Here is an 18,167-nt window from a genome sequence, read left to right as displayed (position 1 = left end):
AACATTTTTTGAAAGAATTACGACCATAATGTGGTATCTATTACTTATATAGTATAGAATCCAAGGGGATGAAAATATGCCAAGCTCACCCCTCCCCTAAAGCTCACACAATAATTCCACGATTTTAAACTACCAAAGTAGGTAATTGCTTTACTTGAACGGCTACAGCTTTATATATAATATATATGAATGTACCTAATATAGTAATATCAATTATAACTATATATATAGCTGGTCTATAGACGATGGTGGTATTATGCATAATTCATAATAGTATAATAGGTAGGTACTAACTTTGAAGTCTGTCATAATATAGTCATATACCTAATATGGTATATTATTAAGAGGACGTTGCACCCACATGTGTAGTCTCCGTTTTACACTATTATAAAATTAAAAGATGACAACATTTCGGAGGGCAAACGCTGAGTTTTTCCATTATTCCTAGTATAATTTCATTATAACTGTTTAGAATTTGCGAAAAAAAAGACTACCTACGACAATGACATACAAAAAAATATAAACAAAATAGTCTAGAAATGTGAAGTAGTGTTGTTGGACATCCCCTTCAATCAAGCCGTCCAGCCTTGTAAACAATTATCTATATTACCTATCGTATAAATTATTACAGATTAAATATAAAAAAAAAAAAAGAATTAGTGAAAATGTCAACATTTTTAAATAACCTTTAACTTTTCAAAATTTTGATTTTTTTTAAAAAATTCATCGTCTTGCCCTCCAAAATATTATCATCTTTTAATTTTATAATAGGTATATTTACTCTAAAACCAAAATTGAGCGAGTTCTACTCAGATTGCGTAAACGCGTTTTGTCTATATCGTACGTGTGTAAGACGGAGACAACACATGCGGGTGCGACGTCCTCTTAAGTATTATTTTTGTTTTATTTCAATGATCAACTAGTTAGGAACAATTTATTTTTGATGGATTTGGCTACAAGCTTACACTACAATTAATGTTTATGAGTTCAATTAAGACTTCTGACAACACAATAGGGACATAGGGTTATGTCCCCCGTCCCCACTGACAATAACAACTTGCAACGAAATTCAGATTTTCCATTTACTAAACATAATCATGTGATGAAACTAAACACAATACATCAGGAAATTGGAAATAAGGTTTATAGTAATCAGTAGTATGTACAAGTTAAAGTTTAAGATAAATATTTAAAATAAACGGTCAGTAGTTAATAGACATATTATATCAAAATAATCAGTATTAATAAATTATAATAATTTTTGTAACAGGTAGGTACTGTAATGTCTGTGAAAATTGTGTACCTATTTGTTAAGTATTAAACATTATAAACTTTAATATTGTAAATTATGACTTTAATACAAATTAAATAAAAAAACATGTAATTTATTACAACTTTTATTTATTAATGTTAAAAACACTCAAATGTAACCATTGGTTGTAAAACCATTATAAAAACTTTTGTACTGAAATACTGAGTAGTGAGTACTATTGAAAATCAATAATAACATAGATTCGACATATTAAATTTAAAATAAATCACTTATGTTATCTAACACAAGGTTAGGGAAGCAAAACATATTAGGCAATGCAGTCATCAATTAAAGAACTATAATTCAATTTAAAACTTTTAAAATTTAAAATTTTTTGTAATGAATCTCAAACCATATCACTCAGCCTCAAATCTTCTTCCCAACGACTCATCCATTATATAGGAGTAAATTCTGTACATGTGCCCTGATAATGTGAGACCATAGGTATACAAAGCAAGATTTTGTCTCATCATAAGCATTGAAAAGGAACTTATGATTAAAACTCGTCCAATGAAAAAATAAATAATAATCATTTTTTTCAACAAGTAACAGTGTTATTCAGGAATTCTATAAACATGTTAACAATATTTGATTGGTCATTTGTAACTGAAACATGGCTTTTGGCATAAGATAGAAACTGTTTCCTAGACTTAGCAAGCTGCACCAATGAGATGCTTTTGTCCAATTTGTTTAGATATTTTCCTTCGTAATCTACTAATTCAATATTTTCTCCTTCCACACCTTGTTTCTTCAACTGTATAATTGACTATAAAATACAACCAGAAACAATAAAAAACTATTATTAATTATTATACTATAATAATATTTTTAACACAACTAAAAGTTTATTTAAGACAAAATCTAAAAAAAAAATCCTTTTATACTCACATTAATTACTTCTTGTGTTTTTTGATCTAAATCATACAAATATGAACTAGAATTTAATGGAGCCTATTTTAAACAAAAATACAAAAACAACATTATTAAAATAATGCTAACACAAGCATTAGGTTAAAGACAAGGTTCAATTTCTTCAAATTTTTTTGTAAGAAAAACAAAATTTTCATAATTAAATAATATACAAGTATAAAAAAGTAATTAGGTGATGTTTTAATAGTTCAAAAATAATTCAAAGTACTTCAAGCAACATTTCTCATTATTAAGATATTACTTGATTAAAAAGTTAATAAATAATGATAGTTTACTAAATAATGTTTAAACCTTAATTTTTCAACTTTTAAAAACTGGTTAATTTAATTTTTTTTAATAAAAAAAAAAGAAGAAAAAAGTAAAAATATTAAAATTTTTTATTTATGTAAAGATTTTGTAATTAGTAATAAGTATAATTAAAAACTAAAAGTAAAAAAAAAAAAAATATTTAATATTTGATTGAATGATAAAACTAAATGAAAACATTATTAAAAATTAGGTTTGAAATATGCTTCAAATTTTAATTCATCTTAAAAAATTAATGATTAATTAACTTATTAATATTATAGATCAGTTTCTACATTAGTATATTCTTACATTTATTGTCGATTGATTTGGTACAGGAGCAGCAACTTCAAAAATTGCTTTTCGAATGTCTTCAGCGGGCAAAGTGTCATCCAATTGTAAATTTATCAATGGTGAATCCCATCTAAGTAAACATTCATCTTATTTAATATATAATTTAGTATATATAATTAAATATATTTCACTAAACTAACCTATTTGAATGATTTGGTTCTTCATATCTCATAACAAGATCATTAAATGTTTTCCTAATATATTTTTCTTGTTCAGGTCTACTTTCATTTAGCTCCCAAGCTTTTTCAGTTGAAATATCACACACAACTAAGCACTTTGGTGTACTCAAACTTTTAGAAGAACAATACAATTCATATCTAAATCCTAATAAATGAAAAGTTTTAAATTATTCACATTTTATTTTAAAATATTATTATTAAAAAGTACTATACATGCCTTTAATAAAATTTCCAGAATCTAATATTACAACATTTTCCTTGGTTAAACTCCTATAAAAAGTTAAAATTATTACATGATTAGTTTAACATTATGGAGCTGAGGATGGTGGAACAATGAATAAATGAAAAATAGAATTGAATTTTGTTGTGGTCTAATCAAAATGTAATATTTCTATAGTTGATTATTATTAAATGAATAACTACAGGTTTATAGAACAATTCTTTTTTTTATTATTAGAAATCAAAAGAAATGGTTACAAATTAACAAGTTAAACAAATACAGTTTAGATTATCTACCTCCTGTAAGCTAAAAGCTTGTGTCGGAGGTAGGGTTACAATGATATTATAACCAACTAATTTGGAGTTAATAAGAAATCTATAGACCAAATTCTTTGAATTAATTGTTTAAATCTACAAAATACAAAATAATATTATAATACTAACTTCAAGGCATCAGAATGCAATTTTGATCGAAGATCTTTTTCTTTCTTCATTTCTAAAAATATTGCAAGTTAACAAAATATATATTATTTATAATTTAAAACTAATAAAATATTTTATTGTTAAAATTACTATACAAATGTTCTAAGTTGACTCATATCTTAGAAGATTTTATTTTGTCACAGATTCTACAAATCTAATGAAAAAAACAAATCTTTAAATTAAAATAAGATGCAAAAATGTTAGTAGATATTGGTCAACTTATAACTATAATTTACCTAAATGACCATACTTGATAAACTTACAATTAATAGAATAAAAATTTAAAAATTCAAATAGTATATCATTAATAAATTAATTTATAACTACCTAAATACAAAACATTCTTGTCCAAATTCATTTTTGAAATTATTTCATTATCAGATATTAAAATAACTTCTCTGTTCTGTTGTTCAGTGAAGTATTTTTGAATTTCACGAGCTCTTGTCGTCTTACCACTGCTCGGTAAACCAACCATCAATATCAAAGGCATTTTTAATAGATCGATAAATTTAAACACAATTAATATCTTATAAATTGTGTACAAACTACCAATGACAAACACACTTGTCTTTACATTTGTTTTGAAAATTTAAATAAAACTGATAAAAGATAATAAATAACGTTATCAACACATTTCAATAAAACGATTTATTTACCCATGACGGTGAATGGAACAAAAAAAATATTTTAAAAATACAATATAAATTTTAAATTCAACATTTTTTACATTTTGAGCAATAAGAAACAAAATATTTCTCATCTGGATTTAATATAATTGTTCGATGAGTGCAAGGATATGGTGAGTTTGAAAACGGCTCCAAATGAATCGCCATCCAGTATATCTTGCCTTCCTTCTCCTGAAATTCCCTGCAATATAATTTCAAATGAATAATTAAACAGTAGGTTTTAAACAGGGTTAATTAATATTTACCTGAACTTTTCTAATAAGAGTTTTACTTTTTGATTATCAAAAAACCCTGTCCAGATAATTTTAGTTACTTGACCAACATTGCGAGAATTTGATTTCGTTAACTTTCCATCCGGTAAAATACTGGACATTTTATCATCGCTAAAAAGTTAAAAATCTATAACGATTAATTATTGTAACACTACATGAATTCATATTTCATACTAATAACAAACATGAATACAATTTAAAAATAAAACAAATTGATAAATAATCAATTATTTTAATTACTAAAAAGGGTTATAAATATTCAGGAAATTGTTTTGGATTAGGTACTTAAATGAAATCAAAAGTAACATTACTTCAAATAGAAACATATACACATATTATGCTTATATATGCATGTTAATTAATAACTAGTCAGTAACAATAAAAAAAAAATATCTTAAAAATGTTCTCACATATTTATGTCTAAGGAAAAATATGATAACCAAGTATCTAAAAGTCCAAAATCATCAACGCCTGTTGGGATGGTCATGTTATATTTTCTATTTGTAGTTGATCGGGGAATACATTCTTGACATTCAAATCCATTTTTATTAAAGTATGAAGCTACGGATGAAGGACATACATCATCATCTAAAATATATTTTGACAAAATATACCTGGTATTAAGTATTAATTAATAAATTGTCAATAAATTACAAACAATTGCTTACTATTGGATTCCCAGCAAACGAGCATGTCAAACTTGGTCTGAAAACGTTCAAAACTCTCTTTGATACGCTGATAAGATTTACTACTGAATTTTAATTCTTTCAAATCCAATGTAATTTCTTTAAACAAAAAAAATAATAATACTTTAGAATTCCAAGTTAAATATAAATTTAAAATAAATATATATAAATACAATCAAAATATAAACTTACTCGAGTCTTTTACTGGTAGACATATATTCTGATAGGATGATTGAATTAAGGACATTTGTAGTAAATTACTGTTTGTTATTGAAATACAGTCTTCAGCGTCAATGCGAGTATTCAGAGATATTGCATAAACATTGCCTAAACAATTAAAATATAGCATCATTTATATGAATGTATACAATATTATGATTTTCTTGTATAAAGCAGAATATTAAAAGTCATTAATTTACAAAAATTATTTAACTAATCTATTAAATAATAAAACAATATGTCACATTATGCATTCATTATATTTGTATCCACACAAGTATATAATATAAAAATACTTGACATACAATGACATAATGTAATACATTAAAATTGTATGCATATAACAAACAATACATTGTAGAGTACATTTTAAGCAATAATTATACCGTTTTTCACAAAAGATGTGATAAATCCTGGATCTATTAAAGAGTATAAGGTAACATTTTTTATCAGGTAGTAATGACCATTTTCAGTAAATATATTTTCAATATAATTTGGAATGAATATTGTGTCTGGCAAAACGACTGAAATCTAAAAGACATAAAAATAAATCAAAACCCGCAATCTTCCATTATTTGATATCAGAAATACCTACTAACTAATAAATCATTAAAATACTTACAGAATGGGTGAGTCCACATTCGTCTATATTTTCTAATAATTTATCCCATTGCTTTTGTACATACACATGTTTATTTAAAGGCGGTTTGAAATTAAACAATTCTGGTTCAATCATTATTACAGAATATTATAGCCTAACCAATACGACATGAAACTATACGAATTTATTTAATTTATTTCAAAAGAAATTGATTTATCACAAACAAGAACATATAATATTACAACAATTATAAATTTAGTATTTTGGTAAATTTAAAGATGAGAACCGTGACTTAGGTATAATATATTATAATAATATCAGATTTTGACCAGTAATAAATATAAACTACACGTGCGTGTTTGTTTACTGTTGTCAAAATACATAACTGTAGATAATATTATCTATATATTCGGTGACTAGTTATGATCACCATTTGTAAATTGTGATAAGAAACCTTGTATGTTGGGTTGTGTATCCTTTCGTGGGCGCGGTACTATAGAATTGAAACTGATTGTAATTAAAAAAAGTAAAGACTAGTTGAACTTTTTTGGTTGTTATAAAAAAGCTTATGAGTTATGTGGAACCTTGCATTAAATTTATACATTTTAAACTTAAAAGTAATTTACAATTTTTCGTGATTTTAACGCATTTTGTATTTTCTATACCTAAATTGGCTATATTTTTAAATTGCTATAATTCATAAACACAACATATAGTACGTGCGATGTGAGAGCTAGTAATACAATTTCAAGCTTTTTTTCCAAACCTTTAAACAGCCTAAACTGTCATTACTCATTAAGATTAAAATGACACTCTTCCAAAAGCCTATATTTATTTTAAAATAAGTCTAAATATTTAATTAATAGGTACCTAGTACCTAGATTGTTTCAAGTTTCTTCAATTAATATATTTTCGAAAAATTACAATAAAATACCAAAAAATCGATTGTGGACAAATCATTCTTTTACGTTTGAATATCAAATAACGTAAAAATTAAAAATGTAATCACTTATAAAAATTGTATAATATTATGTTTCTATGCAAAACTGTTTTTTATTTCTAATAAAACAAACTAAGAAATTTGAATTACGTTAAGTCTTATAGGTGTTTATACTAAAATTTTGATTTCAAACACTTATAAGACATAAGTACAACAATTGCAACTATTTATTAATTACGGTAATAACAATTTATCTATGACCATGCATTCAATTTTAAAACTATATTTTATTCACAGTAAAATTTGATCGTATAAAAAACGATAAAAAATGTTAATTGTCTAAATATAACACAAAAAAAAAACAAAAATTTAATCAAAATCTTTTTTGTGGTAGTACAGAAGCATTACTATATAAACACCAACTTAACTTTGTGAGCCCTAACAACTCCCACTCAGGAATATGGCCATATGGGTGGTATAGGAAGTTCTCAATCAATATCCAGGTATTTATAATGGGAAGCTATCAGACAATGTCTACATATGCAAATGATGGACCCATGCCAAAGAAGATTTTGTGGTTAAAAATTGTGAACTTGACTGTTATACGGATTACAATAAAATACAATAAATGATAGAAAACTGCTAAACTGTACACTTTACACGATTGAGAACCGTCAAAGTATATCAATAAATAGGTATCTATTTTATATACCAGTACAATATATATAAAAAAAAAATTCTAAAATCGTATTAGGTATATTAAAATCAAATCAAACTTATTTTGTTTGTAATTATACAAAACACATATATAATAATGCATTAATTCCTGTGTCGATAATAAATATCTATATGTATTTAACATTATTATAAAGTATTTATTAGTCAAGTTAATAAAGGAATATTTTCTTCTTTATTTTGTAATATTATGCCTATCAGCTTTAATATTTTAAGTATTAAAGGATTTTAATATTTTGAATAAATTATAAGATTAAGTACCTATAAAATTATGTTTTTACTTATAAATTTTAAATTATTAATAATTTTTGTACTTCTTCTTATTATGTAATATGCATGTGTCCATTTTCTCGGAATTTTTGCTGTGTAACATAATATTATATTAGTACTTATAGTAGTTAAATATGTAAGACATTTTATAACAACTTTTATAAAAATTTGTTTTTTTTTCATAATATTCACCAATTCGTTTTTAAGGTGTAAAATAATGACAAATGACAATAACAATAAAAATATCTGTTTAAGGAATCTAATAAAACTCTGTTAATAGTACCTATGTCCTTTAGTATACCTATATTTGCTATATATATATTACATATAATATATATAATTCCAGCATCCCAATTCCCAGTGTTCTATTATATAAGTATATCTATTAGAAGAAAGAAATCTGTGTGTAATATGTAAGTATAGTATATTTTCAATCTATAAAATATTAAATACAAAGTATACACAAAAGTCGATATATTATTATGTATTGAATTTTCGGGTATTCACATTGGGATGAACATGCAAATGCGTCATCACGCACAAGCTCAACTTTACGCCACCAGTCATCACAATGATTGATTACGCGCGGTCATGACCCGTGCTCCGTTGAAAATGTTGTATTTATTAAAACCAAAATGCTTTTCTTGAATATATATTGAAAATGAGAAACCAAATTACAATTTATTTTATTTTGGGTTAGGGCCACATGCCTTTAAATGGGTTCCTCTATTAAATCCGACCCTGACAAGTAGTACACTATACTCGTATAGTATACCTTTACAATAATAAGGATATATAGTAATATACTATTATAACACATTGCAATTTCGTGTTTAAAACCATTTTTTTTTTTTGTCAACGAGTTAAAACAAATAATTAAATATACTCATCCCCAGAACTCAGAAGTATCGGTCATGTTATTCGGTCCGGCCAACGACCCGTATCCATACTCCAAAATAATAATATACATCATGAGTGGGTGTTGATAATAAAAATAAAATATAGATACTGCGTAGTGAGTATAATTCCATTCCATATCATTATATAATTTAAGTAAACACGTAAAAATCTAATTGCAACGATCGCGAGGATCCCGCCGGATCGATCGTCATTCTATCATCAGTCATTACTCAATAGTATTCATTATTTGCTCACCGTCTTTCTGGTTCTCTCTACCATTGCTGTAGATTTAAATGATATAGAATGGTTATACAATGACCTAAATATAGTCAAATTATCTGCCGTGATCATGTTAAATTGTTATCTGATAAAGACCAAAGTTAAGTGCTACTTACAGGTTACAGCCGTGGCATTCTCTATTATATATATATATAATATATAATATATATACATAAAAAATAGCGTATTTAGGTGTTTTTCTGCTACCAAATTCATCGCCTTTTCCACCTGGTCCCTCATCAAATTTATAACATATATAAGTTATATACATATTATTATACATGGACATAAATTTGTTATATTGTCATACATGGAAAAAAAATTATTATTAATAATGTATAAATATTATACTTTATTCTTTTTTGTAATTTATAAATTAATCAAATAAAATATACCTAACATAGGTACTACATAGTATAATTTTGTTTTTCATCAATAGATAATAGATATATGCATCAATGAAATCGTCACATTCATACTTTAAAGTAGTCAACAATAGAACAATTAATTCGTTTCAAATGTTTCAATATTGCCAAACATAAAACAATTGTGATTGTCGCACACTCGTACTATATAGTAGGTAGCCAGTTAGTAGATAGTAGGTAGGTACCATTGTCTATTACTACAATTATACAATCGACGTGTAATAATTTTGTATTCGTTTTTGACAAGAAAAAGAACGTTTAGTCATAGGTACAATTATACATTCGTATATATACATTTCTAACTGAAGTATAAACAATAAACATGTTCTATCAGAGTACTATATACATCCATTAGAAAATCTATTCTTGTATTAATTTACATTTTGCACACATATTTTATATTATGTATCAGGAACGATCCCAGAAGTGGGGGTGCTAGAGGCCGGGTATTTCTAAAAATTGTAAGTTGGTATAAACAGAATTACAAAAAAAACATTTGCCTACCTTCGACTATTATATAGACACGTAAAAGTGTGTAGTTATGGGTAGGTCTATGTACATAATATTATAATACTATATTATTATCTATAGTATGAAGTATATATAAACTATAACTATATAAAAATTAATAGGTATGGTATTATGGTATCTATATTATATATTTATATCTATATTATTATAAATATTATGACTTAGCCCCCCCCCCCCAAACGAGACTGAAGTCTCTGGAGCCGCCCCTGATATATAATATGATATACTTATAAGATAAATACACTTAATTTCAACGTTTGAAGATTGTTAATAGGTACTAAATAAGAGTAAGATCTTAGATGTATATTGTACATTTGTATATGCATTCTGTTGAAAGTTTTCGAGTTTGGCGTACCCAAAACATTGTCGCTCTAGGCCGTGCCCATGGGGCCTAAAAAATTCGACCTTTTATAGACCAAGAATAGACTTGTGAACGGGAACGACAATTTGCTATTCATCAATAATGATATGCCGTCGCTGTCATTATATACATCGTACGTAGTCGTAGTGCGCTGGAATCGGCAAGAAATCTCGATCGCGGTCTGCCGAACCCATACCGCGCCCTGTGTGGGGGGGTCCAGGGGGGATCACGCCCGCCCGACAGCGCGCGCACCACCGTCCGACTGTCCGAGTGGGTATTGATTTAAAATTAGCCCGCCGGAGCGGTGAGTCGTCTCGAAAGATGTGCCGTCACCGTCGCTGCCGAACAGGATCGGCATTCGCACTCGGCAACGGTCGTCCCGCGCGCGCGCTCTCCGCAGTCGACGGTCGTCCCTCGCACGCGCGCGCGCTCTTTGCCGACCGTCGTCCGCCGCCTCACCGATCCCTTTGCCACCGACTCGCGCGAGTCAGCTCCGGCGAGGCGAATAATATTATTGTCATCGCAGCCGCCACCGCTCCCCCGTCAGTCGTCACGGCCATCGTACAACGTACACACATTGCACCGACCGACGGCCGTCGTCCCGTCCCGTCGTACGCTACACGATCGCAACGCGGAACCAGCAACGCTGCTCCATCCCTCCCGCCCGCCGACCAGCACCGACCGACAGCCAGTCAGCCACACGACCGTCCCCCGCCCGACGCGTTTGTCCGTCGTGTCCTTAATGAACGCAGTCACCATACACGGGCGTCATAGATGTTAATTGTCCTGTTAAAACCGATAGGGATACTATGTTCCTACATATTTAAAGCCATGGGACAAAGGTACGTACCTAATGCACGAACGTGTCGAAAGATTGATCGTAATATAGCATAATATTATACAGTGTGTATCGACTGATGCGCCCCCCCACATGCCCATCATAACACATCATCTCTCCTCCCCCCCGAAGTCACGGTGTTCATCACCATCATCAAACACTCTGACCGCCTAGAATATACCATTTGTACTATAATATGTATATTATTGTGTATACACTGTACAGTATAAACAGTAGACTAGCCAGTTGATAATGCTCACCCGTTTTTCTTTTGACACATCCGCAGCCTGGTCATCGGTTCGGATCGGTCAGCCAGACGAAAGAAACAAAAAGGCGATGGCAGTGTGCCCGTCGACACGCCGACCGTGTCGCTCACGGCTGCTTCCATGACCGACCTAGACAATATTACTCAGCACCAGATAGTCTACAAAAAAGTATACTACCCATTTTGTGTTTCCCCCATTACTGGAGTATTTGACACTCAAACCTCATATTTTCAGATGGAACAACTGATGGACCGAATGCAGGACGAAAACACCGGCATCCCTGTGCGTACTGTCAACAAGTTCAGAGCTAAAGTACCTTCTGTGTTTACCGGTAACTTTCTTACATTTTCTTGTTACTTTACAGCTCAGTGAATAATAACAATAATATAATTTGATTTATATTCAGGTACTGATTTGATATTGTGGATAATGAAGAACGTGGATGTTGATGATCAAGGTAAAGATTTAGTCAGTTGTTTATCATAGGCAATGTAAAAAATACATTATTAATATTAATGTATTATATCCATGTATTTTAGTTGAAGCATTATACTTTGCAAATCTTTTGTCATCTCATGGTTACTTGTTCCCAATCGATGATCATTTTCTGAATGTGAAGAATGATGGATCTTATTATCGTTTTCAAGTAATTTATAACATTTAGTTAATCGAATAATGATACAACTATATTGTTTTGGTTTAGTGAATTTAAATTTTATAATAAATTAATAATTATCTAGTTAATGTCCCAAAAAATATTTAATTTGATTTTATTTACATTTTCTTAAATTATAATTCTTATAATTCTCCATTACAATAAATGTGTTCAATATAATAATGTATATTTAAGCATATCATTAAACTATACAATATGTGTTTAAACTAAGTGTTATACCTTGAAGAGGAAAAGTGTTAGACTTTATCTGTTGCTACCAAATATAAGATCTTATTTATTAGACTATTATCTCAAAATGTTAACATTTGACTTAACTCCTTTTAACCACTGCGTACCAAAATACTATAGATAATATATGTTTATTAAATTAGGTAAAGGTGTGCATTTTAATAAAAGTTTAGATACATTTAAATTACTACAATATATGATTAGATATTTAATATTAATATTTAATTAAGTCATTTATTATAATATAATGCAATTAATAAGTAAGGCTTTTATTATTTTTGACTTATGAAAATATTTTCATTTATTTATTACAGACTCCTTATTACTGGCCATCAAATATATTTGACCCTGAAAATACTGATTACGGTAAGATATAAATATGCTTTTCATATTATATTATAACATAAGAAATAGCAAATTTTAATTTTATTGATTCTTATATCTATTATTACTATTATTATTATTTTAATGGATCTTTTATTTTGTTTTTTGAAACAACTATTAATTTTAAGATTTCATCTGATCCCTGTAATTATTTATTTTGATAGAGATTTAGTACCAGTATCGGTTTTGTAAAGTTTTGAAGGAATCAGTTAAATTATTTTAAAGCTGATACCATAAACATTTTATGATTTTAATGTAGAATATTAAAGTATTTAAAATAATAATTACTTTTATTTTTTTTTAGCTGTATATCTGTGTAAAAGGACAATGCAAAACAAAACGCGTTTAGAATTGGCTGATTATGAAGCTGAAAACTTAGCAAAACTCCAAAAAGTTTTATCTCGAAAATGGGAATTTGTATTTTTACAAGCAGAGGCCCAAAGTAAAGTAGATAAAAAACGAGATCGCATGGAAAGAAAAATATTAGATAGTCAAGAACGTGCATTTTGGGACGTACATAGACCAATGGTAATAAATGGCATTACTTTTAAATAAAATAATATAACATTTGAATTTATTTACAGCCTGGTACTATAATAACAACAGAAATTGACTATAGGAAATTAAAGAGGTATAAAGAATTATCTACTTTGGCAAATGGAGACATTAACAACTTACTACCTATACAGCTCCCAGTAAAAACTAACATTGGTAAACCTACTATTGAATCTATAAAAAAAGACATAACTGCAATGCGGCTTAAGCTTGATCGCCGTAATATAAAACTATCAAAAATTGCAGACACGTTAGTATTGATTCAACTCATATTTTAATAGAATAAGTATTTTACAGTGTACTTACTATCTATAATTTTTCTTATAGATACATTACCTATTTTGAACAGTATGCAGAATATGATCCATTTTTTACACCTCCAGAATTTAGCAACCCTTGGTTATTAGATAATGTTGAAGTATGGGATTGTGACAAGCATTCGTGCGTAATTTTATTGATTGTTAAGTTTATTAGAAACAATTAACATTTTCAAAATAGTTCTCTGTTTTCGTATAGGAAAGAAGTTACAGTGCGTAGAATAAAACGATGGGCATTTAGTTTAAAAGAACTTCTAGCTGATCCTGCTGGAAAGGAACATTTTACAAAATTCCTGGAAAAAGAATTTAGTTGTGAAAATTTAAAGTAAGAAAACACATCAAATTATATGTTTGCCAATAGTTAATAAGTTTAGAGTACTTCATATGAATATTTTTTTCCTAAAAGATTTTGGGAAGCAGTACAGAATCTTAAGAAATTGCCACAACGTGAAGTGCCTCAAGCTGCTGAAGAAATCTGGGCAGAGTATCTAAGTGGTGATTCACTAAACATTGACTCTCAGTCAAGAGAATTAAGCCGAAAGAACATGTCTGCTCCTGATAGATGGGCATTTGATATTGCTGCCGTATGTAATCGCACATTTTCATTATGTAAGATTAAGAATGGAGTTCAAAACATGATTAACAGAAAATAGATCTTCCAATTTAGTTAGAAACTAGTTAGTGTAGAACTTTAAAAGTTTATATTACAAGTTAACTGTTATTAATCAGGTTCATGTTTACCATTTAATGAAGAGTGATAGCTACCAGAGGTATATAAGATCAGAAATGTATAAAGAATATTTAAATACTTCAAAGAAAAAGGTAATCATTTTTAATTTACTTATTTCCTATTTATTTTTATTTTATGTTATATTAAGCAATTGATTTGACTTTTTCTTTATTCTAGACTTCCATGAAAGGCATTAGGTCTATAGTATCATTTTCTGGAAAAAGAGATATTTGCCCATCGTGATGGTATGCGTACTTAAATTATTCAAAGTACCTATTCAATACAGTTCAAATATTTGAAACATTATTTACTTTTTTTATTTATAAATTATAAGCAATTAAATTTAATTTTTATAATATAGGTGGTTAAATTATTATTTTTTATACATGTATTATTTATAGGCATTTACAATTTTTTGGTTCTATTATTACAAATTATTATAAATAATTATTGTTGTGAAAATGTTAACTATTAAGTTATAATTGTATGTTTGAGGCAATTTATGTTCCTATAAAATACTGGTGACATTTTTTTATACATATATTTTTGTTGTACAACTGTTACAAATTGTAATAAATATTATATATTTATTGTTTTAAATTGTATAAATATTTGTTTGAACTTTCTTTTACTATGAAATTTGTGTAGGTACTCATGATAATATTGTTGTTGTTTAGTCAAATTTAAATTATAATTAATGTGTTGAATTGTATAAATTTTAGATCTACTTAAACCTTGGTAATTAAGCAGAAGTCCATTAAAAGTTAAACATGTTTTTATTAAGCATTATGTTTAATTTGTTGAAAATAATTATGTTCATTTTATTTATTTTTTACTGTACTTAAGTGTATTTATGATAACCAAACCACACCACAATGGTCAATAATACAAAATAACAGTTCAAAAGTTATTAAATTATATTAATACATCATATTATATAATATACTATGTACATAATAAAATGTTCATCGATCTAGTATAATAGGTACGTCATAAACAGTGCAGAATAAACCGACAGTGCAAATGGTGCAACTCACTGGGATCCCCAATATTATGGATATCAAAGTACCATATTAAATTACACTAACATAACATAGTACCTAATGTAATGCAGGTGACTAGATATGGTATAGAACTATAATATAAGAATTATTTGAATGGTTAAATATTTATTTTATATTTTATATATTGTAATTAATAATAAATTTGTTTTTAACTAAAATATGTAAGTACATAAATGGTATTTATTTTTTTTAGTCCAAAATTGTTTTTTTATGACCAGAGTTAAACCAAGATCCAGCGCTCGTCGTAAATTAAAGAAACTAACGAAATGAACTATTTGAACTTTTTTATAATTTAACTTATTATATGAATGATGATCAAAATTAACCAATCTTAAAATGGTTATCTTAAAAATGAGATAAACTATAGATTACAATTGTTCATTGACAAACATTTTTTTGAATGGGAAAAAAATAAAATAAATAAAAAATATAGTTAAATTAGTGTATAATTGCTGTAATTTTTATTAAAAAATCATTTGAATATATCAGATTCATTAATTTTACAGTGGAAGTCGAGGAAACTAGTAACTACTTACTAATCAAGTTCAGATGAGAAATTTGTAAAACAAGCAAATTGGTTAGCAAGATTATTTTTATGCTTAGGTTCAAATGAACACTTATGGACATTTAGTAACTTTGTTGCTAATTCATCCATAATTTCCCCTGAAAAATGAGCAAAAAAACATTTAATTAATTGTAGTTTAAGACATTTTAAACCATGAGAATAGAATTTCTGAGATGCTCACCTGTACACAATATAACATGTTGTTTTGTAAGAGATTTTGTTGTTTGCAGTGATTTTGTTAAACATTCTTCAGACAGAAATGGTGGGTCAACAACAACTAAATCAAAACTGTTCAATAGTTCTTCATCAAATTTCATTGGTTCATTGTAATCATAAAAAACATAATCTGAACCATAAGCACTAAACCTTCTGTCAAACTCAAATAGTTTAACTAAAAATCAATGAATTTAAATACAATATTGTACATCATATACTACAATCCTTTATCATACTTAACATTGTGGGCGACTTTTTCTTAAAGGTTTTATACAACGTTGGGCATGATATCAATGCTACACTACCATTTGATCCAACCATTTTATGAACACATTCAACAATTCGCTCACATGTTTCATCATCATACCAAAATTGACTTAATTGCTGCAACAAACCACTAAATTTATATTACAAAAAATTAATTGAAATAAATAACAATTGAATATAGCAAACTCACCCAATCTTCATCAAATTTTACATCCGTTGCATCTTTTTTATCATCACAATGTGACAATAATTTTTCATTTTGTTCTTCATAAAATTCTTTTAAAGCTCTCTGCGCTTCGGCAGAAAGTTGCAATACATCTAAATCATCGTCAGAACTTGACATATTTAAGTTAAAAAAAAAAAAAATATTGAATTTAAACTGTCACAATATAACATACAATTTTTGAAAATAACAATAGTTTTAAATAAGACAAGTATGAGCAATGAAGTTATCAACTCATTATTGACCTAACTATTGATAAGAATAATATTCATATACATATGATAATATGTATTAATATACATATTATGTATGATAGGTTGCCTAATGCGTAATGCCCATTATACAAGGCCTAACATGTTGCCCTATTGGCTATTTTTACCTTTTTATGGTTATTTTATTAGGCCTTTCCGGGCCATCTAATTTCGCATCCATCTTTCTTTAATCGCTACTTTTTCTTACCAACTCAAACCATTTTGTCTTTTTTTTATTAAATCTTCCAATCTTTTTTTGAGTTTTCTCAGTGACCTTTTAATGATATCAATGAATTTTAACACAAATTACACAATAGTTTAAAAAAAATAATCTAAATTATTATAATACGTACTAGATTCAATATAACATTTTATTTTATATTTAAAGGATCTATCCTTAGTATATACAATATAATTAACTCAGAAAAAAGTTGAAATTATGATTTAGATTGTACAATATAGAACATACAAACAGTGCCGCAACTACACCAATTTGGGCCCGTGTGCAAATAAAATTAATGCCCCCCCCCCCTGTCTTGAAAATTAATTTTTCCAAATTTGAAAACATACTTTGGAATTTTGAATTTTTACTCATACAAATATAAACAAAAATAAAGTTAACATAAGGAAAACACATACAGGTATGTATTTACAAATAAATAAATGTAATAATTTGTAACCTTTTTTTATTAATTTTAAATATAAATAATTATCAAGTAACAATTTAATTGAACACACTATACATAAGCATTAACAGCCAATTAAAAAATTGAAAAAAAAAATACATTACTCACTTTAAAAAATTCTTTTTTCTTGCCTTTTTGTTGGCAAAATTGTCAATTATATTTTCTATGTTAATATCATTTGTTTGTTGTCTTTCAATATTAAGCAAAGCTATACTTGAAAGTCTCTCTTGACCG

General features: G+C 27.6%; 4 protein-coding genes across 6 annotated transcripts; 1 reads left to right on the top strand and 3 right to left on the bottom strand.

Moving 5' to 3' along the window:
- Positions 1-1,381: 1,381 nt before the first annotated feature.
- Positions 1,382-4,356, bottom strand: LOC132922246 (protein KTI12 homolog). Its single transcript, XM_060985657.1, has 7 exons — positions 4,090-4,356; positions 3,724-3,775; positions 3,278-3,330; positions 3,022-3,205; positions 2,840-2,951; positions 2,201-2,263; positions 1,382-2,078 (listed from the first exon to the last, which is right to left on the bottom strand). The coding sequence occupies exons 1-7, from the start codon at positions 4,250-4,252 to the stop codon at positions 1,851-1,853; spliced, it is 855 nt and encodes a 284-aa protein (XP_060841640.1). The 5' UTR covers positions 4,253-4,356; the 3' UTR covers positions 1,382-1,850.
- A 39-nt stretch (positions 4,357-4,395) lies between these two features.
- LOC132922245 (ribonuclease P protein subunit p40-like) lies at positions 4,396-6,599 on the bottom strand. The gene is made up of 7 exons (XM_060985656.1): positions 6,248-6,599; positions 6,012-6,156; positions 5,599-5,733; positions 5,389-5,505; positions 5,131-5,308; positions 4,694-4,831; positions 4,396-4,629 (listed from the first exon to the last, which is right to left on the bottom strand). The coding sequence occupies exons 1-7, from the start codon at positions 6,359-6,361 to the stop codon at positions 4,476-4,478; spliced, it is 981 nt and encodes a 326-aa protein (XP_060841639.1). The 5' UTR covers positions 6,362-6,599; the 3' UTR covers positions 4,396-4,475.
- Positions 6,600-11,033: 4,434 nt separating this feature from the next.
- On the top strand, positions 11,034-15,890 carry LOC132921033 (regulator of G-protein signaling 7-like). Of its 3 annotated transcripts, none has more exons than XR_009660819.1 (13): positions 11,034-11,509; positions 11,792-11,939; positions 12,006-12,102; positions 12,178-12,228; positions 12,311-12,417; positions 12,990-13,041; positions 13,364-13,587; positions 13,644-13,864; positions 13,942-14,055; positions 14,113-14,256; positions 14,338-14,540; positions 14,661-14,753; positions 14,839-15,890. XR_009660819.1 is itself a non-coding variant. In XM_060983837.1 (13 exons), exons 1-13 carry the CDS (start codon positions 11,442-11,444, stop codon positions 14,902-14,904), a joined length of 1,545 nt encoding a protein of 514 aa, XP_060839820.1. In that variant the 5' UTR covers positions 11,034-11,441; the 3' UTR covers positions 14,905-15,890. The 3 variants fall into 3 exon arrangements, 2 of the variants coding, with proteins under 2 accessions (XP_060839820.1, XP_060839819.1); XM_060983837.1 differs by having other exon boundaries at positions 14,131-14,256; positions 14,338-14,515; XM_060983836.1 differs by having other exon boundaries at positions 14,338-14,515.
- Positions 15,891-16,153: 263 nt separating this feature from the next.
- Positions 16,154-17,225, bottom strand: LOC132921034 (EEF1A lysine methyltransferase 1). Its single transcript, XM_060983839.1, has 4 exons — positions 16,964-17,225; positions 16,743-16,890; positions 16,472-16,681; positions 16,154-16,388 (listed from the first exon to the last, which is right to left on the bottom strand). The coding sequence occupies exons 1-4, from the start codon at positions 17,114-17,116 to the stop codon at positions 16,261-16,263; spliced, it is 639 nt and encodes a 212-aa protein (XP_060839822.1). The 5' UTR covers positions 17,117-17,225; the 3' UTR covers positions 16,154-16,260.
- Between the last annotated feature and the right edge of the window lie 942 nt (positions 17,226-18,167).

This window comes from Rhopalosiphum padi, chromosome 2, assembly GCF_020882245.1.
Source record: "Rhopalosiphum padi isolate XX-2018 chromosome 2, ASM2088224v1, whole genome shotgun sequence".
Taxonomy (NCBI): Eukaryota; Metazoa; Arthropoda; class Insecta; order Hemiptera; family Aphididae; genus Rhopalosiphum; species Rhopalosiphum padi.
The sequence above is the reverse complement of the archived record's forward strand: the minus strand, read 5'-3'. Positions and strand labels throughout refer to the sequence as shown.